The sequence below is a fragment of the Curcuma longa genome, chromosome 7 (assembly GCF_044706935.1).
Source record: "Curcuma longa cultivar G26 ecotype Majalengka, Jawa Barat chromosome 7, ITB_CL_G26_1.1, whole genome shotgun sequence".
In the NCBI taxonomy this organism is placed as follows: Eukaryota; Viridiplantae; Streptophyta; class Magnoliopsida; order Zingiberales; family Zingiberaceae; genus Curcuma; species Curcuma longa.
The window spans coordinates 9,061,410-9,088,479 of NC_133867.1; the positions used below are offsets into that span (position 1 = coordinate 9,061,410).

General features: G+C 37.3%; 3 protein-coding genes across 4 annotated transcripts; 1 reads left to right on the top strand and 2 right to left on the bottom strand.

The window, feature by feature from the left end:
* Positions 1–256: 256 nt before the first annotated feature.
* LOC141831399 (uncharacterized) lies at positions 257–13,527 on the bottom strand. 2 transcript variants are annotated; one of them, XM_074718754.1, is made up of 5 exons: positions 13,467–13,527; positions 12,940–13,398; positions 6,720–6,833; positions 6,045–6,613; positions 257–665 (listed from the first exon to the last, which is right to left on the bottom strand). In XM_074718754.1, exons 2-5 carry the CDS (start codon positions 13,396–13,398, stop codon positions 467–469), a joined length of 1,341 nt encoding a protein of 446 aa, XP_074574855.1. In that variant the 5' UTR covers positions 13,467–13,527; the 3' UTR covers positions 257–466. The 2 variants fall into 2 exon arrangements, with proteins under 2 accessions (XP_074574855.1, XP_074574854.1); XM_074718753.1 differs by having other exon boundaries at positions 257–677.
* Positions 13,528–13,788: 261 nt separating this feature from the next.
* LOC141831972 (protein CANDIDATE G-PROTEIN COUPLED RECEPTOR 2-like) lies at positions 13,789–18,291 on the top strand. The gene is made up of 6 exons (XM_074719423.1): positions 13,789–14,271; positions 15,867–16,058; positions 17,465–17,627; positions 17,712–17,814; positions 17,889–17,970; positions 18,061–18,291. The coding sequence occupies exons 1-6, from the start codon at positions 13,978–13,980 to the stop codon at positions 18,136–18,138; spliced, it is 912 nt and encodes a 303-aa protein (XP_074575524.1). The 5' UTR covers positions 13,789–13,977; the 3' UTR covers positions 18,139–18,291.
* A 5,120-nt stretch (positions 18,292–23,411) lies between these two features.
* On the bottom strand, positions 23,412–26,819 carry LOC141831359 (mitochondrial Rho GTPase 1-like). Its single transcript, XM_074718713.1, has 6 exons — positions 26,599–26,819; positions 26,386–26,524; positions 26,148–26,297; positions 24,702–24,878; positions 24,318–24,569; positions 23,412–23,714 (listed from the first exon to the last, which is right to left on the bottom strand). The coding sequence occupies exons 1-6, from the start codon at positions 26,817–26,819 to the stop codon at positions 23,487–23,489; spliced, it is 1,167 nt and encodes a 388-aa protein (XP_074574814.1). The 3' UTR covers positions 23,412–23,486.
* Positions 26,820–27,070: the final 251 nt, after the last annotated feature.

A 27,070-nucleotide genomic window follows, 5' to 3' on the forward strand; every position in this document is an offset into this window, starting at 1 on the left:
AACATGAGTAGCAATGTCAACAACAAAGGTAATGAATCTAAGAGCTTCTTTCTCACTGAGATACACAGCTGCTACAGATAGTTCTCGAGCAGCAATGACCCTTCTTCCTTTTCAGTTACACAGACTATGCTAAGGCTGTTGGCATTTCCTTCCTCCAGATTCCTAATCGAGCAGTGTCAACCAACACTAGTCGTAGGCACCAACAAAGCAGCCACACAATCTCATTCTGATCAAGATCCAATATCACATCTCGAAATGAAACCAAACTGAATGTTTAAATCAATATGACAGTCAAATAAGTTTGATTTAATTCAAATTCTACTTGAAAAAAACTAACAAGCAAATAGAAGCGAGCTGATACGACATAGTAAATGTTAAACGTACCAGCCCTAATTAACTACCCAGATATTCAAAATCATGTCTTCCCGCGGTTACCATTACAACATCTTTGAAGTTCTCCATGCGACTACGAGCGATACACAGCAGCCGTCCCAGGAAACAGGTAGCGCGAAGAAACAGGCACAGTCTCCACAGTCGCAACCCTGCTTGGTATATTTGGATCTTCATATCCTACCACTTGGTGGCTCATGGCTCGTTCATAGATCCTCTGCTCAGAATTTGAAACGGTCTCTCCCTCTATATCCGGAATCCTCTCAGGAACCAACCTGTACACAAGACTGGCATTGAACAATATTAGTTGGGCATTGATAAACACAACTCGGTAGCAGTGCGAATGAAGATAATTACAACGATGCCATTGGGCTCGAAGACAACTCTGATACCAAATTGAACATTTCTGCTACTTATAAATTGCACAACATGAGAATCGAAAAAACTATCATGCATCACAACTATTATGCTACAGAGTACCAGACCACAAACTACACATCCAAATTCTTATTCCAGAAAATTCCAGGGACAGACCAGGTAACCATGGATCCTCTCCTTGTGATTAGAAATAGATGATGCTGAGCAATTCATGAACATTCAATACAATAAACAAGAACAGACACTGGGATGGTTTTAATTGGAATTGGTACCAGGCCTATTGTCAATTCTAGTCGCAAGCTTCAAAATATAATCTTTACAGTTGCTAATGAAAGACTTTAATTGGCAATTAAAGACTTGTGCCACCACCACAACCTGAGCCAGCCTATTTCTTCTCCAGTTGCCTCGACCTCCACTGCCACTTACAATCTGACCACCGCCCAAAACCCAACACCACTGGCACTGCATTGGACTGTGAGTCGGACACAATGTTACCGCTAGAAAAGTGTAAAAGCACAATTTCCCTAGGAGAATGAGCACAAACAAGCACATTTGCGATAAAGGTTTTGTTGCCACTTTCTTATCAACTTAGATTGTTACTCTGCTTAGCTCAGTTTTGGGTGAAAAAGTTTGGAGTCAAAATTCATTCCACATAGCTTGAGGTGAAATGAACACTGATCAAGAAACATAGTCCACTAGATTATAAGGGTTAATTATATAAATTTATAAACCTAAAATAAAAATGTGGAAAAATACTAACCCAAGTTTGATAGTTTATATAGGCACTACAGTATAAATAAAAAGACAGTAAACCCATACTAGTGGATATATGTTAGAGATTCAATGAGAATGTAAACTACTGATCGTCACAATGAGATGTCTACCACTCATTATCACAATGAGTTATCTGCTAAGATGATACAAGAGACACATGTCAATATTAGAAAAGAAATTGCACTGATTTATTATTATTATAAAGTACTTAATGATACAATAAATTGTCACATTCATAAATTCAGATTGATTCATATCATCTATTTTAGGAGTATGATGTTCAATCTCTCAAGTCACATTATCTAGAAAATTAATTATAATGTTTGGCTATGTATCATGTCAACTTATTTTAACACTAATTCAATTTTTGAATTTGAGGAATATTCTAACTTGGAAAGAGAAATTTAAGCCCCTGCCTATTATGTTCTTTGTGACGATTGTGCAGGTGAGGATATCATCCTACACGAAACTGATAAAAGTACCAAAAAAGAAGGAAAAAAATATAAAGATTTAGAAGACAAAAATAAAGTGGGCCAATTTCTCACCACCTATTAGAAGTCAGGTGGCATAGGAGAAAATAATGGAAACAAGAAAAAGAATCAATTTAAATTTAAATTTGAGTAATTATTTAATTGGTGTCAAAAAGATACGTATCTTTTAGTTTGGTAAGGGAATCTTTCGATTTAGTAGCTGTTGGATAATTGTGTTTTCTAATATTCAATATTTGTTTCCTAGTTTCATAAGAGTTAATTCTGTTTTAGTGTTTCGATGAATTGATCATTTTTCAAGTAATAAAATTTCTACTTTTCTGATTCTCTATGTGAGATCTTTGTGTGAGATAGTTATCCATTTACTTATCAATTCATTCAGATTCTATCTCAGTTTTGATTCAATTTTGCTGCCATATCATATATCCTACTGTGATCACAAAATTTCACAAAACAAAAAAATAAATATTCAAGCTGAAAGGGAGGTATATTATTAAGAAGTGGCACTTTGAAATCAACATCAATAGCTACTACCTCACCTAAATCAACGAACTTTTAATTTAATCATATAACCTAACTTTAAAGACTTCATATTTAAAATTGGTCCTTTGATTATCAGACTTGTTACCCTCCAAATAATTGTTCTTTTAATATAAAGAGCAATTACTTATATTACGAAACCTTAAAAGAGCTTGTTCATGATATCTTAGAATGTCTTCAAATGGCATATTTTAGATCCGCTCCTCAATAATGCAATCTTAAAAGAACCTCTAGTTAACTTGACCTCTTCAAGAATAATTGATGACCTCAAGGTCACAATAATAGATGACCATGACAAAGGTCACATGCTGTAACTCCTTCATGCGATGGGTGCCATAGGTTGAGATTAAAAGTGAAAATTGAACAAATAAGAATGCAACATAATAATTAAATAATCAACAAATTACACTTTTATTGGAATGTATACGGGATGGAACTAAGGGCGAAGGGGATGGCGGTGGTCGGCCACCCCCCTCTTCTCCTTTTTAATTTTTTAGTACAAGTCTACAAGAGATGTAGGGGTATAGAAATGAGAGCGACAACCCCATCTCTTTCTCTCACACGCACACACAACGTAAATACACATCTTTCGCCCGCCCCCCCCCCCCCCCCCCCCCCCCCCCCCCCCCCCCCCCTTCTCCCAATATGAAATTTTTGGCTCCGTCCCTGTTTATGACTCATGCTTGCCCACCTACAAAATTAGTTCTCTTATCTAGTTTTGTTAGCTAGTTGTAGCTTGCATGGCCCACTTGACCTGCTTATCTTGCCTTGTTGGCTTAACTCGTCTATTGGTCAACTCGCATGATTTGTCAGTCTCATGTAATCTATCTAGCTTGTTCAACTGGCTTGGCTTGTTTAGTTCACTTATGTGATTCCCCCACAGCTCGTTCAATTCATACATCTTGTATGTCCTTTCTAGCTTGCTCAATTCCTCCATCTTATTCCACCAATCTAATGCATTAAATCCACTTGGTCTACTTAACTTACTCAAGTTGTCAAATGATCTTTACATAGAAATGAAAGAATCCGGAGTAATTAATGAAAAAATATTGCAGAATCCAAAGTAGGTCTAGTCTATGGTCAAATGAATGAATCATCGGGAGCTCGTATGAGAGTTGGGTTGACTGCACTAACCACGGCGGAATATTTCCGGGTTGTTAGTGAGCAAAACGTACTTCTATTTATCGACAATATCTTTCGTTTCATCTAAGCGAGATTAAAAGTATCTGCCTTATTGAGGAGAATGCTTTCTGCTGTGGGTTATCAACCTACCCTTAGTACAGAAATGAGTTCTTTGCAAGAAAGAATTACTTATACCAAAAAGGGATCCATAACTTCGATACAAGCCATTTATGTACCTGCAGACGATTTGACTGACCCTGCTTCTGCCACGACATTTGCACATTTGATACTACTACCGTACTATCAAGAGGGTTAGCTACCAAAGTTATTTATCCTGCAGTGGATCCTTTAGATTCAACATCGACTATGTTACAACCTTGAATCATTGGTGAGGAACATTACGAAACTGCACAAAGAGTTAAGCAAACTTGACAACATTACAAAGAACTTCAAGACATTATAGCTATTCTTGGGTTGGACGAATTATCCGAAGAAGATCGTTTAACTATAATCAGAGCTCAAAAAATTGAACGTTTCTTATCACAACCCTTCTTCATGACAGAAGTATTTACTGGTTCTCCAAAAAAACATGTTGGTCTTGTAGAAACAATTAGGAGGTTTCAACTGATCCTTTCTGGAGAATTAGACAATCTTCCCGAGCAAGCCTTTTATTTGGTGGGTAACATAGATGAAACTACCGCGAAAGCTATAAACTTGGAAGAGGAGGGCAAATAAAAGAAATGACCTTAAATCTTTGTGTACTGACTCCTAATCGAATTATTTGGGATTCAGAAGTGAAAGAAATCATTTTATCTACTAATAATGGTCAAATTGGCATATTACCAAACCACACTCCCATTGCCACGGCTATAGATATAGGTCTTTTGAGAATACACTTTAACAATGACCAATGGTTAACGGTAGCTCTGATGGGTGGTCTTGCTAGAATAGGTAATAATGAAATCGCCATTTTAGGAAATGATGCAGAAATAAGTATTGACATTGATCCGCAAGAAGCTCAACAAGCTCTTGAAATAGTTGAAGCTAATTTGAGTGGAGCTGAGGGTAAGAGGCAAGCAATTGAAGCGAATCTAGCTTTCAGACGAGCTAGGACACGAGTAGAGGCTGTCAATGTTATTTTCTACTAGTTAAGTCATTAGATCAAAATAAAAAGAATAAACTTTTTAAAAGTTCTTTATATATACACCACGTGTTTGACTTTGCTAATTGAACACAATCAAGTCTAATCTAATTTAAAAAAAGATGGGTAGAAAAACTTATTAGAATCATTTCATTGACTCCCGCATCTAATAAGTTCTACCTATCATTGGATTTGAACCAATGACTATCGCCGTATGAAAGCAATACTCTAACCACTGAGTTAAGTAGGTCATTTATCACTACAAATAGAACCCCCATCACTTCGGGAATTATAGATAGAATAAGATTTCCAAGCAATACTAATTTCTTTCTGTTAAGCTTAAATAAAATAAATAAATCAGAGAGCTATCATGTGGGATTATAAAATATCTATCTTGACAAGAAATTGTCTATATGTTAAGATGTCTATAACAAGGGATATAGCTCAGTTGGTAGAGCACCTCATTTACACGTGTGTCAATGTTTTTAAGAGCCAATTATGCAATGAACATAATTGATCGTATTGAAAAATTGATGTCTTACTCCATTCCATAAGTTCGAGGGAACAAGAGAATAATTGCCTAACCTAACAAATATTTGGTTCAGTCCAATTCACGTGCTAATGAAGTTGCCAAATCAAATAGAAACCGCTAGTGATTTGATAGTTGTCAACTCACTCGCATAACCCATGTAGTCCCTCTTGGTTCGTTGGACTAGTTCAATCACCCCTAACTCATCCTGTCTACTTGAAATTTTTATTCCTTAGAAAATAAAATATAGTATATGTATCCTTTGAAATGGTGAAAGGAATACCTAGGAAGGATAACAAAAAATATATCAATTCTATGAAGATTAGTTGTTCATATTCTTTTCTTCATCAAAAGGTGGAATCTGCCACCCCAGCGGCCCCACACGGTTGGCTCCACGACCATCTGTGAGAAAGTAAATTGGGAAGCTGTAGTTGGCCACGACAGAGGAGGGCATTATCTCGGCTTTGTCGAGATTCGACCCTTATCCACTTCAGCAACTATGCTCCGCCGAGATTAGTTGTCCATATTCAATTAGTTCATAAACATAATAATAATTATTCCATTAGATTTCATAAGAAATAGAATACTTTTCCTACAAATCAAAGGTGCATTTATGCAAATATAGATATTTTCAATTAAAGTGCACAAAAAGATGCGAAAAGAAACAATAGTAATTACATACCGTTCACCTCGTGTAGGATTTTCAACATAGCAAGCTCGTGTCGCCTCCAATAGATGTTGATTGGTTGCAGGTATTATAGAGGGAGCTTGTACGGAGTAAGCATAGGAATCATTTGCATGAGCTTGACGAATATATCTCAACTCCACTGGTGTTACATGTGGCAAATGACTCGACCTAATTGGATCCTCAATGGGAAGATAAGGCGGGCCATGTGTCAAATGGCTCGATCTAATTGGATCCTCAATGGGCAGATGAGGCAGGCCATGTGCCGAATGACCCAACCTATGTGAATTTTCAGGTGGTAAATTAGATGTGACAAGTGGTAGTTGATCCAACCTAAACGTATCTTCAAGAGGCAAATGTGGTGGGATAGGTGTGATATGTGGCACATGACCCGACCTATATTGATCGTCAAGAAGCAAATGGGCTAGATGAGGACGATCTTGGACATACTTAGTAGACATGATATGCCCACCCACATTTTTAGTGGATGACGACAATTTTGGGAGAGAAGGTGTTGATTGTGATATCTCGTTTATAGGACGAAACAATGATAACAGTTTACGAACCTGCATTTTGATTGGCATAGTACAAAGATGATAAGTTTGAAATATATTTATATACAGAAAAATAGTCATCTTGGATGACTGACACCAAACCAAGAGCTCCAAGTACCTGTTTTGAATTAAGCTCAGGAGTAAATTTGCCATTGTTATAATTTTCTATAATAGCAGATCTAAATATAGCCTCAGGAAGTGGCTGACAGTCCATATAAACCTTGAATTTCACCTACGTCAAAGAACACATCAAGAAGCAATGGGCATGTACTCAATTAGAAGTGATGCATCCAGCTAAAAATTGAGTCTGCAAGATCATGATCAATCAAAGCTAATATAGCAATAAAAATTGACTGTTCACTAAGAGGTTAACCTTTAGTCATTTGAAGATCTTCGATGACTATATGCTAGAAATTACAAGTATTAAAATGAAGGCTTCATAGGCAATCCTAATCAAGAAATATGAACAAAGCAAACAGACAATGTGTAGTAACAAACTATAATTTAAATTAATATACTTCTAAAAATAAGAACTACAATACCTAAAAAAATCAGGTTGATGGAGGCAATTGTGGCAAGACTGAAATTGAGATGTCAGCATATTTTAACAACACATCAGCTGCTGCAGTGGTTATATCAGAAAGCTCCAGAGATTGATAATTCTAAGAATGGTCATTCATTTACACGGTGTGACAGGTAGCCCAATAGGTGGATCACTCATTTTCGAGTGATTCTATTGGTTATTCCAAATATTGTGTAGTAGATCAACAAAAAAATTATTGAAGATGTACACAACAGGCAGAGAAAAGCTGCATTTTTCCCCTTTTCCACCTATAAAAATTAAGGCATTTAAGATCCTCCACCTCTCTATCTCATTCATTCATATATATACAGCTCTCTCAGATTCCAGCCCATTCATCTCTTCTTCCTTAAACTCTCTTTCTTGCATGAGCTCAAAATTACAATGCTTAGTACAATTCACATACAATATGATGATAGAAAAACATTTTCTTGGAAATTATTTTCAAAGAAAGTAGCTTAATATCCAGTCCTTGAATATGCATGGTTGGAAACTCATTTTGGAATGATTAATTTTCTTTCAATATCCAGTCCTTTTTTTTTTTTAATTTTCTTTCAATACAGAAAAGTAGTAGCTTCAAATTAATCATGTAATATTAACAATAGTAAGTATAAAACATTTTATCTCAATATAGAGGGTGAATTTCTAAATCTATAACATATTATGCCTTCTTTTCCAAATCTCTTACGGAGTTTTAAATTTTTTAATCTATCATATAGATTAGAAATTATATCAAATCTATTGTAGTGTTAAGTTTCTGTTAATTCTCTATTGAATGTCAATGTGTCAAAATGACTACTTGTCAAATTTAACAAATCACATGCCACCTCACCCTCCAATCAACTATATGATATTAAAAAAATAAACCTCAAGGCCAACGCACTGATATCCTGATGCCCACTCTTGTCCTGCTCATGCAGCCCCTCTCTTGAATCCCAACATCGTCAAGCATCATACCAGTCATTCAATATCACATGCTACTTGGTGTTCGGCATCGACCCCTACGCCTCTCACTCGGGTTCGCAATGGTTCTGTTCACAAAGGCAGTGGGTAAAACCTTGGCAGCATTAAGCCTCCAGCAGATGGTGTCCCCGACATGGTGGAAGTAAATGAGGCAGTTGCAAGTTGGCATGGAGACGGAATTGGATCTTGCGTGCGAAGAAATCAACTAATTCATAGCCAAAAGCATAGCAGATAAGAAGTTGCCTCAATCTTAACTGGAAGGTAAATGAAAACAGATTTTTATCTCCCTACATCAACAACAATGATGAGGATGCTGAAGATGAAAGATCCACTGAAGTTGATAGGTTCCGTGACACGGCCATGAACTTTATGTTAACCAGAAGGGACTAGCATAGGCACACTTGGTTTTTGGGTTGATTTCAAGAATCAAGCAGCGGAATGGAAGATTCTCAATGAACTGAAGTGTGCAGCTCAAGACGAGAAGAAATCAAGCTCTGATGAGGGTTTGTCCCAGAATTTGGAGTACTTGCATATTATTGTGTGAGTTGCTCTGGCTCTTCCCTCCGCTTCTGTTAAGAGTAGAAGGTGGCTCAGCAAGCCAACATACTCAACAACCATAAAATCAAACTAGGCACAAAGATTCAAGTGTCTGCATACACCTTAGGGAGGAAGGAGGGGATTTGTGACAAGGATTGTTTGGAGTTCAAACTAGAGAGGTGGATCTTGGAGAAGAGAAGGATGAAGCACAAGCCATAGTACAAGTTCTTAGAGTTCAACTCCAGGTCCAAGACTTGCTTGAGAAAGGAGGGGAACGAGCAGTGGGCATACTTGCTTGGTGAATGCAAGGTCAGGGGATGAGGGATGATCACCAATGTTAGGATATGCCGGAGGGGCTGCACGAAGGGGATAGAAGGGATAGGAGTGCATTTGAGCACCTCTACGGGATAGACCTCAACAGAAAACTGTTGAGTAACGGCAGCAAGTGATTGAGTTCAGTAGTTCATCATAGAAAATTATTGACTCTAGATATATGGTAATATGGAGAAGACAAAATTGTTTGAAGCACGCACAGAAGTGGAAGCGCCCCTTGTTTCAAAGAGAGGAGGACGGGCTATTCACATTTAATTTGATGGTTAGAGGCGAATTGAAAGCTAAGCAGTGGTAATTAAGAAACCCTCGGGGAAAAAGAGAGATGTCTCCTACGTTACCCATAATATGTGGAAGTATCGGCGTAATTTCATAGAGTCATTCGGTCTAAATGCTACATGAAGAACATAAGTCAGATGATGAAACGGGGAGACCTAGGATGTAGAAGATCATAACATGAGTGATTCAGCAAATTTGGATTCCTATATATCCACTCATGTGGTACTTCATCATAACCTTAGGGTTCTTGATTTTTTGTATGTAACAATATGGTTGTTTAGAGGGTGAGGTTGAATTTAGTGATTGGTCATTTTGTCACACAACATTTAACAAAAAATTAACTGATATTAAATGCAATAATAGATTTGATGCAGATAGATTGCAAAATTTAAAGCTTCATGAAAGTAAATTTGAAAAAGAGGATATAGTACCTGATAGATTGATAAATTTACCCTAATATAAAAGAAATCATTGTGATTATCAACAATCATTATGATATCCAAAAAATATAGCTGCTATGACTATATTTTTAAAAACATTGGCATCTTACTTCCTACATAAAAAATATTACCAAACAAAAGCATAAAGTGATAACATGCTTGGCAATGATATCAATGACACAAAATTGATGCAACGACTGAGAAACATTTATGATGAAACATGTTGTATTGAACTTGATGATCTTTGAAAAAAGATTTTATCAGCTGACCCAAATTTTAAAGGAGTCATTATTGGTTTATTCCCTAACTAAATGTACCGTATAGTACTGAAGTTCATGAAGATTAATGTTGTCTCTACTTGAGGGGATGAAGAGTGGAAAGAAAGGAAGAGCATCCAGAGGAAAGAGGGGAAGGAAGAGAGGGGGGGTGCAGTTGTCGACTTGAAAGGAGAGAAAAGAAGGGAAATAAAAGAAAATGACATATTTGTCATTCTCAAGGCATGCAGAGCTAAATTAGTCTTATCAATACCTTTTCTCTCTTTCTCTCCTCTTCAGCCGGCTTTTGGAAGGAAGCAAAAGTGGAAAAGAGGACAAATTATTTGTTTCTCTTCCCCTAGTTTTTAAATTCTTCCACCAAAGTAGTGAAGGGAAATGATTGCTTTCCCATCTTCCTTCCCTCTATTTGGGCTCCCTTCCTCTGATGTAGACACAACATAAGCGTGTGTTTCCTATAAGGGAAGGAAATGAGAACAAAAACAAGGTCATTGAAAGACTTTCCCCATGACAAATTAGGAAAATCATTAATAAGAATTTCTCATCCCTTGTCCAAGACCAGATTAACTCATCACGAGGAAACCAAGTTAATTGATGCAAAAGTCAGTGGCTCCAAGGAGTAATCTTTTTTATATTTAATTCACGTTTAAGGGTGGGAAGAGCAGAAAGAGTTCAAATTCATTCCTTCAAGTAATGGTGAGGAAAACAAATAAAGGAACAAAGACACAAAAGGACAGAAAAAGGAGCCTCACTGGACCATCTCAAGAACAGCTGGAAAAACAACGGCAGCTCAATTTTAGAATAAAGAATTGAGTCCCTCAGCCGAACCTATGTTCCTTCTTTCCTCTTGGTTGCTTTTTAGTAGATGTTCCTGTTGCTGTTGTTGCTAGGTAGCTCACCCATATGAGTTCAGGAGAGGGTTCTTAAGAGGAAAGGCTGGTTGTTCATGGTTTCACTATCATGGCACAATAGTCATTAGTAGGGGATATGGGGAGTTAAGGTGATTAAGAGGATCATCTGTTCTCTTTGACAGAGAAAGAGGGAAAGAAAAGACTAGGGAAACCTTCTCTTAGTTTTCCCAATTAGATTTTTGATTGATTTGAGCGAAAATCTCATGTTCTTGTGCAATGCAGTGAAAATCTGACCTTGAAATATTAAAAAAAACCAAATATACTTTTGATTTATTTTTTTTTCATACCTTAACAAATAAAGTTTTAAATAACTTTCTCTCCCTGTTTTCTTCCTTCATAGGAAATGGTCAGAAGAAAAAGTCTATTTCTTTCCTTCCTTTAGTATTTCTTTCCTTCCCTCTAAGGAAACCAAAAATAAAGAAATATTTTTCAATAAAAAGTCTTTTAACCACTATCTGCTTCCCAAGTTGTTTTCTTCAAAGTAAGAGATAAAAGAAAGTGGCAAATTATAAAAGATCATAGAAAGAAAAAGAGAAAAAAAATATTTGAGCACCTACTCTTATGGTGAGGAGTTAATAATGGGAGGGATTGAATAAAACTTTGTGGCTTCTTCGATCTACTCAAGACAGAAGAAAGGAAACAGCTCAAGAGAGACAGTGACGATCAACCGAAAGTAACAAACAAGATAAATGGGCCAACAACATAGTTGACTCGACTTAGTTGGCCCAGTGCAGTTAGACTTAAATATACTCCATTTAGTAAAATATATGTTGCAATGTTTGGTATGCATGAACAGGATGTTCTGTTAGTGAAACTGGTGTAGCTACTCGAAGAAGAATTGGTTACACAAATCAACATCTAAATAGGGAAGGTAAAAGAGATTAAAAAAATGTGGTAAAATAAAGGCACTTATATCACCTGATGGAAAACTAAGGAATAAATCAGAGAGGAGAGAGGGAGAATAAGAAATTCAATTGATGCTCGCATATTAATTTACTACATTAGTTGGGATACCTATAAATGGCAACACACTACCACAAAACCCATAAACTACACCAAATACCTTACAAAGAGGCTTGTTTAATCCAAATGCATGTTGTTTACTAAACAAACTAAAACCATAAATAAAGGCACTCCTAAATTAACAAATAACCAACATAGTTCAATAAGCATCCGATTGAACTGTTTCTCTGCCTGCATAACCTTATGCGATGAGGATGCATGGCATTTGCTTATATTTGCATAAGGATCATATAGACTAGAGCATCTGGGCTTATTAAAATTATAAGACATGTTTAAAGATTACTGGTTTTGCTAAATAGACAAATAAGAAGTTATTGATGGGGTAAACATGAGAAAATTATGTCATATGGATATGTTTTTCAGCACATCATGTTGTGCATTACTGTGCCTATGCGCCAGCATATGTGTTTGCAGACTGCATGTGAATTCTACAATGGTTTAACAGCATATGACCTGCATATGCCTAAAACCTTATTGATTACTAACCATAAATTCCAAAAGCACCAGATACAGCAGACAAACAATCAAGGGACTGATTACCCTTAATAAACTTGGTTGCTTAAAGCATTGTAGATGGGGTTTTGTGTTTCTTTTTTTTTTCAGCAGCAAACATGCGGTAAAAAATGATATCCCAGCGACATCTAATAAACAAAATCAAATTTACAAAAGGAATTCGAGCTGCCTATGTGTGACATTGTTCTGTCTCTAATTGTTTCTAGATCCAAACTTCGCTACCGTCTTACTCTAAATGATGAAACAATGGTACCCTTCAATGCAGTAATACTTATTGGTCTCCTCTCATAGCAACCATAAAAATTTAATGAAGAAAAAAAATGCAATGGGGATGATATTCATCTTCATTTCCGATAAGCAAGTTTACTGCCATCAGTACTCTTTTAATCAGTGTTGTGCACCAATAAGTACACATTTAGCAAATATAATTGTGGAAAAGAAAAGAAAAAAGCTAGAAGATTACATCTAAGAAAACCACAACTTTATTTACCTGAGCTGGGAAGGCGCCTCTGAAAGCTTCCGGCGACAGGTTCATCCCACCCTGGCAGGTGGCCTTATAAACCCCATACAGAAGCTTCAGTTGGAAATCATAGAGGAACAGTTTGGTGCCCGGCTTGATCCTCTCCACAATCTCCTTCTTTCCAGCGGGAAGTCCAAATACCTGGAATCTGAAGCACTCAGGCTTCGTATTCCTGCTGCACATAAAGATGAATCCCGAGCTCTTCTCGACCGGCGTGGCTGCGGAAGGTTCCTTGTTCTTCCCATTGTTCACCGCCCTGCTGGTGTTGGCAACGGAAGTCACCGCAGCGTCCGCCGTCGAGGATGTTGGAGGATTACTCTCCTTTGGCCGATTCTCCTCGTTCTTCTTCTCCTTCTTTTTGATCTTCCCTGACGGAGTCAGGGAACCACCTCCCTGGATCTTCCTCTTCAGTTTTTGTACCTTCACCATCTGACAAAAAAGCTAAATCAGGAAGATGGGATCGGAGATGAAGGAGGAGAGTGATGCGGAGGACCAACCAGTGAAGGCCCGGCGACGATCGAGAAGTAATCGAGGAGGACGACGACGGCGAGAGGAAGCCCTAACGGGATAGGAATCCGAGGGCAGCGGCCGCGGGAGAAATAAACAGGAACGGCCGAGATCACCGTGATCCGATGGACGCCACGTGGATTGAAGGTTGACGTCGGATTGAATCAGCGTCAGTTTGCTTCTCTCTTTTATTTTCATTTTTATTTTCGAAAAAGGAATATTTAAAAAAGAAAAATTATTTTTAAACAGCCTCCGTGTTGATAAACAGAGTCGGATTGTCCACGTGGGCCACTTCAAAGGGACCATCCTCGAGAAGGAATATTTCTGGTTTTCGTTCGCGTTCGCGAAGTGGAAGAAAAAGGTTCCCTTCTCCTCCTTCACAGGTCCCAGAAGGAATCCAGTATTAGGGTTTTCGATTCCGCCTCTCCTCCACCCAGCGATCATCTTCGATTCGACGGTAGAGGCCTCGGCGCTGATGATATTGCTCCAGGATTCTCAGATATGAGAGCGCTGGAGCAATTGCTCGCCGCGATGTCCCTTGCGGCCGCGCCGCCGGGACTCCCAATGGTCACCGACCAGGGTCCGGCACCCTCACCCTCGTGGTTCGTGGGTTGCCATGGGCCCTTGTACAACTTCGCGTTGATCGTCCCCTCTGCCCTATTCGTAGCTTACCTCGCTTCCCTGGCGAGGAGGAGCTTCGCCAAGCTCACATCCGGTCAGTCTTATCTGATGGTTGCCTACTACGCCCTCCTGTGGCTTGTCAGCCTGCTCAATCTCTTATGGTGCCTAGTCCAGGTGTTGTATCATTTGCTGCTGTTACTTTTGCCACAATTTTTTTTCTTTTATTCGGAACTTGCATGATTATGCAAACTTGGTTCTTTAATCTATTTACCCTATAATGTATTTATGTCCAATAATTATGAATAGTTTCTTTCTGCGCATGGATTCTTATATTCAAATAAGGAGGATGTACCATAGAACTTATTGGCAATCAAATAATGCTTAGGTAGACCTAACTACATCAATTGGTTTATAAAACACAACCTGCTGTTTTTACAGTTACCTTAACTTAGTATTCATTTCCTTCTTGTTGGATAAAAGTATACTGGATGTCATGCTTAAAATAATATATATATACCCAAAATACAAGACTTATTCGCTTACATTGACATAGTCCACAAGACTTGTTCTTCCATGGATAAGTCATTTTACCAGGACCAGAAAAATGCATGAGAATAATTCTATGTAACTTTATTTTAACACTTGATACTTCTTATATCAATCTGGTTTTACTTTTTAAAGAATTGTACTCTTTAGTTATTTTATCAAATATAAATTTAAGCATATTGCTTATCATGATTCTGTTGCTATAGTGTTGCTGGAAGGAAAAGTTCCAAATGGGCTGTGAACTACAATGTGCTTGACTATTTTCCTTTTTAAAAAAAAAAAGTACAATCTTCTTGGCTTTGATTTTGTACCCATAGATTGGCCTGAGCTGGTTGAAGAAATGAACAATTTCCCAGTACTTAGGTTAATATAAGATTTCCATGAAGTAAACTGTTGTTGCTGCAAGTTAGATAATGTAGGAATTAACACAAGGTGACACAACAACAGACCTTGCTCTGTCCTGATTCTGAGACAATAGATACCGTTGGCAAATTATAGACCCTTAGCATTGCTGAAAATAGAATTTGAAATTATTGTGGACCAGCAAACATCTGTTTACTTTGTTGGAACTAAAAGTAGAGTTTGAAACAAAGCAATGTTTCATTTGTCTCAAACATAATTATAAATAAACAGTGTCTAAAATTCTAGTACCTTTTGAAATGGTTCATAAGTATCGAATAACAGCTTAGGAATTGTTTTTTCCAGCATTCTGGAATACATTTGGTCTGATTACTTGATTGTGTTATATTTGGGCTACATGACATGATATCCTTAAGCTGATGTTATCATAGCTTAATATGACATGGAATAGAGAGAGAATAATACATCAACATGTGAGATATGCTATCCTTTATATTCTTGATTTTAGCTGTAATTGATAATCACAATATCTATTTTTTACTGTTAATTGCTCAGTTTATTGATTGAATAATCCAAAAAAGATACTAATTAGACAAACAAAGAAAATTGGAAGTCCTTGATCAAATTGATGGCCTTGCTATGATTCAGTTGAGAGCTATCATACTTGAGACTCAAAAAGGACAAAAGTATGTTATTGTTGTGAAGCAGCTGCTTTTATTTGATACATCATTCCGCTGTAAATTCTTTTATATCATCTATTTCCAGTTATCAACTTCTTCTGACAATCAGCAAACTTGGTTCTTCATCTTGGCCATAACATATCATGTTTGCAATTGTTTCTTCATCTATTTATTTGGAAGCAGGTGTGGCAGTGTACTTCTGCGAAGGAATCTTCATGGATTGTATTATCTTTGTTTGTGGAAACTGGGCTGTTATTCATGGAAATAAGCTTGCTGGCGTTTCTGCTTCAAGGAAATCATGCAGGTGGATTGGATGTTTTGACACGTACATTTGTAGTGTCTGGAGTAATTGTTGCAGCTGATACACTACTAAAGGTAATAAAATTCTAAATGTATTCCTATTATTCAGTAAGTTGCCTTTATAGTGCTCTTTTTTTCAATCCGTTGCCATAAGAATTTTTTGGTAAAAATATTCTGCTAGAATATAATTTGACAAAGTTATTATTTCTACTTTTTGGATTACAGTATTTGTCTGGAAACTGATGGATCTTTGTGCTAATCACCAGATTGATAACACCAAATTTAGAGTAGAAAAATTAAATCCATTACTGTGTTTGTACGATCTGTCAGGCTTCAAGACTTTTAGTATTATTGAGAATATACAAACTATCTTATCTATATTAGGACATGAATACATGACCACATTTAACTAACCATACTTTACTCAAGGATGTCCAATTCAAGTATCTATCAGGATCTTAAAAATGGGGTTAATGTTGTCTCATGAGCAAAACAACCTTAATGCCAGGAGAAATAGACAAAAATGTAAAGAGAATGATAGAACCTATAGAAAAATAGATGAGACAAGATGGGAAAAAGTGGGAAGCATGTGTGCCAGGATTGGTGGACATGATGAAAAATGGAATATGAAAGGCATGATATTTCTGATGATGCAAATCTTTAACATTATATAATATGTCAAATGGTAAGCAGCATTTGTCTTGTGAGAATTAATATATTTTTACCGCTTACTTGCCCAAAAGATGAGGTTATTCATTTTAATTAATCATAGTCTGGCAATGGATGATCAGCCTACTCTATAAGATCTAGTTGATGCCTTGGCCAGCTTCAGACTTCTGATAGTTCAACCAATTGGTGCCTTGGAGCAGATTTCTACTATTCAGTCAAATTCGTTGTCTTATTCCTGTGGAATCTGCCTGCATAGTTTGAGATGGGTAGATCTCAGACTTGTATAATAATGTCATCTACATATTTCCCTATTGGTTCTGCAGGGTACAGTGTGTGTATGTTCTTTGACTATCTAAGTGCAAGTGGTTGCAGTAATGTTATATGTTGGCATTTTTATGATGTGTATATATCGTGTGCATTTATAGAACTTCAAAAACAATTTCATTCCAACAAATACTTGTGAAATATTTTTTGTAATCATCTGGGATATGCCATATAAATTGTCCTTAGATTGAACCAGAAGGATCATGTATATTCCCATTCACTGACTACTTCAATTCATGTTAGTCTCTAGCATTAGCTAAGACTGAAGATGGTATTGATTTTGATCTACTTCATAATGTGTGGAGGATCATGTTGATTTGGAAGAAGCACATCTCCTCTATGTTTGGTTCTTGCACTAATAAACAAGAGAATATTATTGAATGAAACTCCACTAGTAGTTTACTTAGTTATCCATAGGCCATCATTGTGGTCCTCACATCACCAAATAAAATAAAATGAGGAATATCTGACTGGTCCTCCCTCTGCAGACGATCTACATATATGGATTTAGGGTTCCTCTATTTGCAGACAGCAACGACAAAGAAAATCGTGCAAGATGGAGTTTGTGGATTGTCCATAAGCTGTTGCTTACTGCAGTCTATGGCTTCATCTTCTTCATGCATCAGTCAAAGTGGAGAGAAAGATTACCTGGTAATCCTAATTTCCTTCTGGGGTTCTACTAAACACAGCGTTGCTTCTTCACTGTCAGTTATTAATTATTGTACACATTGGCAGCAAGACCATCATTCTACAAGTATGTTTGTGCTATGCTGTTGCTGAATACAATGTCCCTGTTTGGCTGCCTGTTTGCTGCAAATGGATCCGGATTTGGAATATGGTATTGACTATTTCCAATTCAAGACCTTGTCTATTATAATATGTGATGCCAAATGCCAATTGTGTTTCTTGTAGGTTGTTCAATCTGACAACTGTATGCTACCACTCCCTTTATCTTCCCCTTTTATATGTCGTCTTCCTGGCAGATTTTTTCCAGGTTTTTTCTTTCACATTACCTTCTATGTCCTTGACCTGAGCTAGTTGCTTCGACAAAATATTTAATATATATCCATTTTTGTCTTTACAGGAAGAAGATATGCGTTTGGAGAATGTGTACTACTCTGAGATGAAGGACGCTGGTTTCTTTGACGACGATTGGGATTAATACATCAGGCATAGGTTCCGAGCCCACTCACTGTAGTTTTGTAAATTCACTGGATAACACAATACAAAACTCAAAATTCATGCATTTCAAGCATTTGTATGACACATTTGATATTCCAATATAATATTTGCAAATCTGTTTGCCTTTTCTTAATTCTCTTGTTTTCTTTTCTGCTTCAGCCCAGGTAGTAAGTAGAGAGTATCTGGGAAGGTTCTCTTAGTTTTCAGTACCTTTTGTGATTTTAATAGTAAAGCGAACGAGGCAAAGTGGGGACTGCTGGTGTGTCGAGGAGATGCCGAGCTGCATCGCAAGGCCCAAGGCTAGAGATCAGAATTGCCATGGCAAAGAGGCCAAAATGGGAAGCCATGAAGGAAAGGAAAGGTTAGTAGAGTAGATTCTGAGATGATCTAGATAAGAGCTAAGACTGTGTTGGTGTTTATATAATGAAGGATGATGGAGGTTGCAAGGTCAAAATGAGTTGTGTAAGTAATTGCATGTCATGCATGGTTTGGTAGGAAAGTGTGTAGATTTGGAGGGTTTGAAAAATGACATGTTTGAAGCAAGGGTTGGTCAACTTAGCTTAACATGGGAAGTCAACGGAGGCCATTGATGGATTACAAGTAGTTCAGAAGGTCACCTACACTGCAGGTCGTCTTCTTCATTAAAATTTGGACCAGATGGTGGACGGTGTAAAATTTAAAGTTATTCACAAGTAAATTAGGAAAGTAGGCAATCAATATGTGGCCTATTTAGTAGCTAGCTAAATACTAATCCTCATAAATTTTATAAATCGAATAAAAATTTAGATAATTGAAAATACAAGAATATATATCTAGTTGACCGATTAACATGACACAATATATTAAAATATATAAATAACGATAAGGAATTTGATTGGAGAGTCATTGTTCTTGTCCTACAACGTCAACTATTTGATCTCTTGTGGAGGAAAATGAAACAGAAATAAGAGGATAGTCTTCAATGAAATTAGGATGATGGTGCCGTAAAATTTTCGTTAATGAAAAATGAAGTTAGGATGTTAGTTAAAACTTTAAACTCAACCAAATGAAATCTGATCCGTTATCAGCTCATAGATAATAATGGATCGACCTAATGAATTTTACATATTTAATCCACATCTGATAATTTGAAATCCGATAAATCTTAATTAGATCATTTAAATATGTTCGATTCATATCTGTATATACAAATTATAATTAAATCTACAAAATTAAATCCAACAAGCCCGTCTTTAACGCGCTGAGTTGGATCCACTTTAACCATGTCCGATCGATAGAAATGGCTTTTTCATCTTTACAAAGGCATATATAATGTTTGGTTTAAGGTTCCCTAGATGTAAATGTTCCAGCTCAAAATTTGTGCAATGGATAGATGATGGGTGTTTGGGTTTAGATGGTGAATGTACATATGGAGTTGGGGTAATTGAAAATTGGGGGTTGGCAAAAAGGAAATGGCTTTTGCCAACCTGAAAGTTCAAATTACACATCTACCCTTGTGAAAAATATATAAGGATTTTTAATTTTCTTAGTAAAGGTAAATAAGTAAATGGACATCCAAAATACAACTACCTCATATTCACCAAACACTCGATTTACATTTACATTTTTCTCAACCTTTTCTCAACCTCAACTATAATTTACATATTTTCAATCCCAACTTTCCGTTGAAAAAATATATTTAAAACCAAACACCTCCTTAATGAGATAGAATGGATCGTCTCCATATCATTCAAAAATGTAATAATTATTTCAGCGAGTTGAAGATCCCAAGATATTTGATTTCATAGCCATGAAATACTTCATCTTTATCAAATATTAATATTATTTTGATCATGTTTGACATTTTGTAGTGGACGACCTTGTTTGGATGCATGGAAACAAATGCTATCGAAGGATTTGGTCAACTGGTTGTGTCCATATAAGCTCAGGCTCAAGAGGTTACTCTTATCAATTGCGTTCCTCAACCAAGCAAAGACAACTTCTTGATCAATTCCATTCCTCAACCAAATATAATATAGAGAAACATATGATTGGCAAAAGAGAGTTATACACTACAGTCCATTATGATGAGCAAGATAAGAAGAAGACATCATAATTAAACTACACATCTATCAACACCGTCAATCAACTCTTCGCCAACTCGATCTGACTTTTGAATGTATAATAGCTTTTAAGATTTTAGTACTACAGTAAATGAACATGTAAACTGAAATAATAAGTGGTTCAAGTATTATTATTATGCCAATACACTAACAAACCCACGCACCATCATAATCATGAGTAGCTAGAATCATACACACATATATCATAATCTAGACACGCTGACGCTGTTATAAACTATTTAAAATACACTGCATGCATACATGAAGCTAGCCTGAAGTCGATCGATATGGATCATGGAGAAGCCGCAGGAGGTGGAGTGCTGAGGAAAGGAATGGAAGGGATGGTCGGAACCGAAGGAATGGGAGGCAGTGAAACGTTGGGCACGGCTGGAATCATGGGAGGCAACGGTGGCACTCCTGCCACCGGTACCGGCATTGTCGGAACGGTGGGCATCGGGTTATTCGGCATCAATGGTGCTGAGACTTGCGGAACGGTTGGCACCGTCGGCATCGGTGGCGCCGCCGGAAGTACCGTTGGCATTGGCAGGGTTGGGACTGCCAACCCGGCCGGGGGTGCAGCAGCCGGCGCTGTGTCAAGGAGACGCCGAGCTGCGTGGCAAGGCCCGAAGGAGGCAATCAGGATCACTGCCATGGTAAAGAGACCGAAAAAGGAAGCCATGGATCGGAATGGAATTAGGCAGGTGGAGTTGATGCAGTGAGGATGAAGCAAGGTGATGGTGTCTATATATAGATCGCCTGCGAGAGGGTAGATGAAATTGGTTGGCTTCCAAAATGAGTAGTGTGGTTATGTGTCATGGTTTGGTAGGAACAAGTGTAGATTTATGGGGTTTGAAAAAACTAAACTCAAATGTTCGATGGGGAAGAAAATGAAATTCCATGAAATATTTTTTTCGTTTTTAACTTTTAGGCTTTGTTTACTCCGATCGATTGAGAAAGGGAAGGAATACCCCTGAAAAAAAATCTTTATAGGTGAAGGAACAGAAAAGAAAAAGAACGGTGGATGAAAGAATCCCTACTCGAGGGTAAAAACCTAAATCGATGTTCATTGTCTTCTGTAAAAAAGATGAATGGGATGGAGTGAGTTAAGAAGGGAAGGGGAGAAGAAGGGTAAGTCTTACCCTTGCAGCATGTCCATAATTTTTTACACGGTCGGTCCTACGACCATCTGTGAGTTTTTGCACCGTCGCTTTTTATCACATAACACGAGCCGTCACATCTGGTTTACGACAGATTCTATATTTTGCATACTTATTGTGGTCTACTCATTATTTTTTAAATTTTTTTATTTATTTAAGTCATAAATATTAATTTTAGTTGGGCAAGATGATTTTGACGAAAAAACTTACATATATATATTTTTTCATATATAGATTTATTTTAAAAAGTAAGAGTATTTTTATAATTTTATTTATTTAACCTTTCCTTTCCTCCCAAACAAGATAACACACGTTGTTAATGAATTCGAACCCTTGCCCTCTTCTGCAAGTCTGTCTGATGTTCATTGTCATATTGCCTTGATGTCGTCAATAGCGCTTACAATCTGAAAAGGAAGAACAAAAACAACGGCTTCATCTTCTGTAGGAGTTAGAGTGATAGTAGCCGTACATATTCATCTTCTGGATGGGTTGAAAGGATAACCGTACGCGATAATAATCCTATATGGAGATTACAACCTATATATATATATATATAATCTCCTAATTCAGTTTCATTATATATCAATCCATCAATATTAATAATAAAAAACAGATTTACAGATTTTTATACATATAAAATCCACATCTATATTAAATCAACCCATAATTAAACTAATAATTAGATCATTTTATTGGGTTTAATTCTTTTATGACAAATTCGTGTGTTACGATCTTAACATGTGAATCCATCTAACGGAGAAATAAAATCCAACACAAAGTGGACTAACAATTACTGCCGAATGATCTTGTTAATTGGTAATGCCCATGGGTGAGAACTAACTAGGATGGCTTTGTCTCCTACATCATGAACAAATTAAGCTCTAGCTGCTTGAACGAACTGCGAAACTGAAGGTGGCTGATGTATGATGCGGCCATCTCCCTCAGGAGCCACATCCCGAAAGCCAAGGGTCGTGCGAAGGTCAAGGGTCGTGCTAATTTGTCAGCCCAAGTTAAGAATAGCCCAAGAGAAAATGACTTCATCCCAGTGATGAAATCTAAATTTGGTCAAACTCTATCCTAGTCTCAGGCTCCATCTCAGTCTTGGGCCCTATCTTGGTCTCAAGCCCCATCTTAGTCTCAAACTCCATTTCAACTTTGAGCTTCATCTCAGCCTCACAGGCTCCATCTCAGTTTTAACCTCCATCTCGGCCTCAGGTTCCATCTCGTCCTTGGCTCCATCTCAATCTTGAAACCCATCCTAGCTTTGGCTTAAGCTCTGATTTCATGCATCTCTAGGTTCGCTCCATATCCTAAATATGGGTCCCTGCTCTTTACAGGTTCATGGACAGTGGTTACGAATATTCCTGAACATGTGGTAGCCTAAGCATAAAGGAGTAGTTACGAGGTTGTCAAATTTGATCTCCTGGATCTCTTCCTATCGGCACATGACGTTAAAAAGAAACGAAAACAATCAACGGCTATCAAATCTAGTCTCCCCGTCACTACAACAAAAACAGTCATAGACATCGGTGGAAAACCGATGTCTATGAGAAAATCGATTGATGTCTATGAAGGCGTTGTAAAAGGTCTGACATTTTAGACATCGGTTTGTAACCGATGTAATACAACTCAACGACATCGGTTTGTAACCGATATAAAACCGATGTAATATCACTCAACGACATCGGTTTTGCAACGGTGTAAAACCGATGTAATATATGTTTAACATCAATTTTAACAACGGTTTTCGACCGATGTAATATCACAACGACATTGGTTTTACAACGGTGTAAAACCGATGTAATATATGTTTAACATCAATTTTAACAACGGTTTTCCACCGATGTAATATCACTTAATGACAACGCTTCCAAACCGATGTCATTGAATCTAAAACTGTTGTAATAACACTTTTTTTTTATGTTGTTTGTAAATTATAATCGAGCAAGAGTACAAAATTATCATAATATTATAAATTCACCCAACATATCACAAATAGCAAAGCACCGATATATTTAATCACCTCAATATTTACAAATAACCAAAAGTAACTAACACAAATATTCTTCTTACAATATATTACACATTCCCTCAGCGTTTTCATCCCCAGAAGGATCACCTTCAGCCCCATCGTCCTCTTCCTGGTCTTCGCCATCTTGTTCATCATCATCCTCTTTGACCTCATCTGAATCACCATCATCCTTGTTCTCTGGCACAACTTCATTCTTGCTCTTTCGAAGTAGCTTCAAAGAAACGAAACTAAGATTATTCACTGGTACCATATCATTGAAGTGTGCCTACAACCAAGAAATAATGAACAGGAAAGTCAGTAAATTATGTAAAATATCAATAAAAATACTTAAAATGTTCACTTGGACTATGCTTGCTGAGTTTTATCACAGATCTATCCATGTACTGTAAAATATCAAAAAAAAGCTTAACACTTTTAAAGTGTGATCAATTAAGAGTTAAGACATTCAGGCACTCTCACAATGTTCCATCTGGGGAACTACCAATAAGACACATGAAGTTCCACACTTAATGAGATTTAAAACAGTATAGCACTATTGGGTCATAATGCTATTAGCTTATCCAAGGGATATTTGGAAACATTTACCTCTACCAGTAAAGAAGCATGATAACCCAACTCCCAAAGAAATACAATCTTATACTTTAGCACTAATAAATTCAAAATTTCAATCACAAATTATATTGGATATCATTGCTAATTACTTCCAGGGAGACTAGTTCCAAGGAGACTAAACTTTGGCTGTGACAAATTGTATACTAGCAAGTTTCCATACAATTCATCACTTTAAATGTAACAACGGAAATAGGTGGAGAGCAACCACATGAATTATTTAACTACAATTCTAGACAGCAATAACAAGCAAGAGTACCTGATCTGGAGTAAGGCTTAGTGTTGTTGAAAGGAGTTCATCTCTGAGCTTAAGATAATTATCATAACCAAACTTCCTCAAGACTGTCCAAATTGTTTCGAGGCTGCCCCTCTCTATGAAAAGGGCATGTAGACAAATAAATCCAATTAATGTTAGCCCACAGTCATCAACTCCTTCAGGTATCTTATCTTGAATAACCCTCTTAACACTCATAATTTCAGATGACTGGAGAGCAGCATTAAAACATGTAACCTGGTAGATGTACAACAAGGTCAATATAATTAATTCCAATAAATATATATTAAAAAAATATCCTGTTGTTAAATATAATTAATGAACTTAATTTATCCTAAGAAAGCAATTACAGATGAAACATTGAATAACCTGGAAGTTATTCAGTTCAGCATCATTTAGTACACCATCTCTATCATGATCAAAGAAGATGAATATCCTTTTCAAAGCCCTTGCACACCGAGGCTTCAACGTATCTGTCTCCTGATCAAATAGAGGAGCAGTTGGATGAAAAACCGCCTTCTGAGCATAATCAAGGACTTCCTGGATCTGAAAAAACAGAAAATAGTTAGACAAGAAATATGCTTCTGATACAATATCCAATAAGATTAGTTTGTTTAAGCATTTAAAGTACATAAAAATGGTGTAAATCATTCATGGCAAAGCACAGTAATGTTCCAAACCATCTCTACAACTGTACATATATACATTTATGTGTAAAAGATGTACACCCATGAAACATTCATGTGCATTCATGTGAAGGATTTTTTTTTTGGCAGCTTCCTTCTGCATATGCTTGTGCATTTTGCATGAGCATGAATACTTGGTTCTTCATCTGCAGATTCTAAGATTAAATAATGTGTTTAACATTTATCATGTGACTCATCATCAGTTTAATGTCATGTATACTTAGAACAAAATAAAGCAAAAAAAAAAAAAGAATGTTTCTCGATATATTTCTGCCAAAATCAAGTAGAAAAAAAATGGAAATGAAATTTTATGCATTTCATACATACGAATAAGTGAGAGTATTTCTCTTCCTTCATTCCATCCCTGAAAACAGGATACATGAAATAGCTTAAAAATAAGATAATATAATTCATTTATTTTTCTTTATCTCCACACAAACTACTCCATTTTCCTTCTATTCCTTTTCTTTCCTTCAAGTAAACAACATAACCAAATGATATTTGTTGATGTGGAATATGCATGTATTGTGTAGTTTCATTTTTTCTTTTTTACATGTATCTTTGTGTTCTTATATAAATTACACAATAAGCATGAAATCTTGAGTACCAAGAAGATATGCAATGACAGTTGAAGACATTCTAAAATGGTACGTACTATTTGGTAAATTATGTGACCAATTGCATAAATAGCCCTTCAAGTTTTGTAAAGCTGATAATGGCGGTCAATTTATTAGATCAACTTGCAAGTATTTATCAACCAGTAATACACCAAGAGAATAACCTAGCATCTTCTAGGTGGTTGCACAAGGAACAATGATTTGCACAAAAGAGCAGGTAGAAATGAAGCAAGAATCATTGTCTCAACGTTGTGGGCTTGAGCTGCAATGAACCAAACAATAGAATTCCTTTCAATTGCATATCTAAACCATTCACAGAAGACGGATTTAAGTAAGCCTATAATCTATTTGAACCATGAGTTGAAGACTGATTTAACATATCCCAGTGCCCCATAGCTTTAACCGATTATGTAAACATGTAGCCAAACAAAAGAAGATGAGCTTTGCAGATAACCAAAGAGAATTTGTCACGAAGAACAACACTATTAACAACTTTACAAGCATAATCGCACCTGAATCTGTCTGAGGGCAGAACACTCTATGCATGTCTGAATCTCCCGAAACTGGTGCATGATGGGCTCCATCACCTGGTCCAAAGGAACATGCTGCTGATCATCCCGAAGGTCCAGCTTGCAACCGACCACAAGCATTGGCACCTTCACCTGCACAACCCACACGTAGAATGAAAAGAAATTAAAATCTGCTAACTGCCAGAATAATCCGCGATGGAGGGAGGCTTCATGAAAGGACCTCCAATCGGCGTAGCTCAGGGATCCAAAAGGTACACAGGCGGTCAAGGGTGGAAGTGGAACGGCAATCGCAGGCATACGTCAAGATTATAACATCAGCGGCCTTGCATTCTGCGATCAGATTTTCCTTGTGCTCGGGCCTGAAACGGATATGCATCGAACGTAAGGAGAATATACCTGGAAGAAGAAAAAAAATTGTGCTGTGCTTACACACCTGGATGAAGTATCGACGACAGTGATGGGAACGCTATAGCGATAGGAGTTGGAAGGGAGATGGACGGGGGGCAGTAAATGGGGTACGTCTGCCACGAAAGACTCGGTGGCGATGGCTTCAATGAGAGTGGACTTTCCGGTGCCGGCGTCCCCAATCACGACGACCTGGATGCTCGCCTGGCCGGTTCCACCACTGGCTGGCGCAGCTGCGTCGCTCGTCATTGAGATGGTTGATCTCGCCGACGCCTGTTGGACTCCGACGAGGGTTTTGACTGGAGAGGCAGCGGGGAGAAGCGGCGGCGGTAGACGGTGGAGAAGGAAGAAGTAGGGCTCGGGTTTATGAGGGAAGGGGCGCGAATATTCCTATTAAAATAAGGAATGCAAATGAAACCGAAGTTAAAAAGGTTATTCGGCGGCTAAACCACTGTAAACCTAAGATTTGGAGGGAGAGAGGGAAAGAAAAAATGAAAATA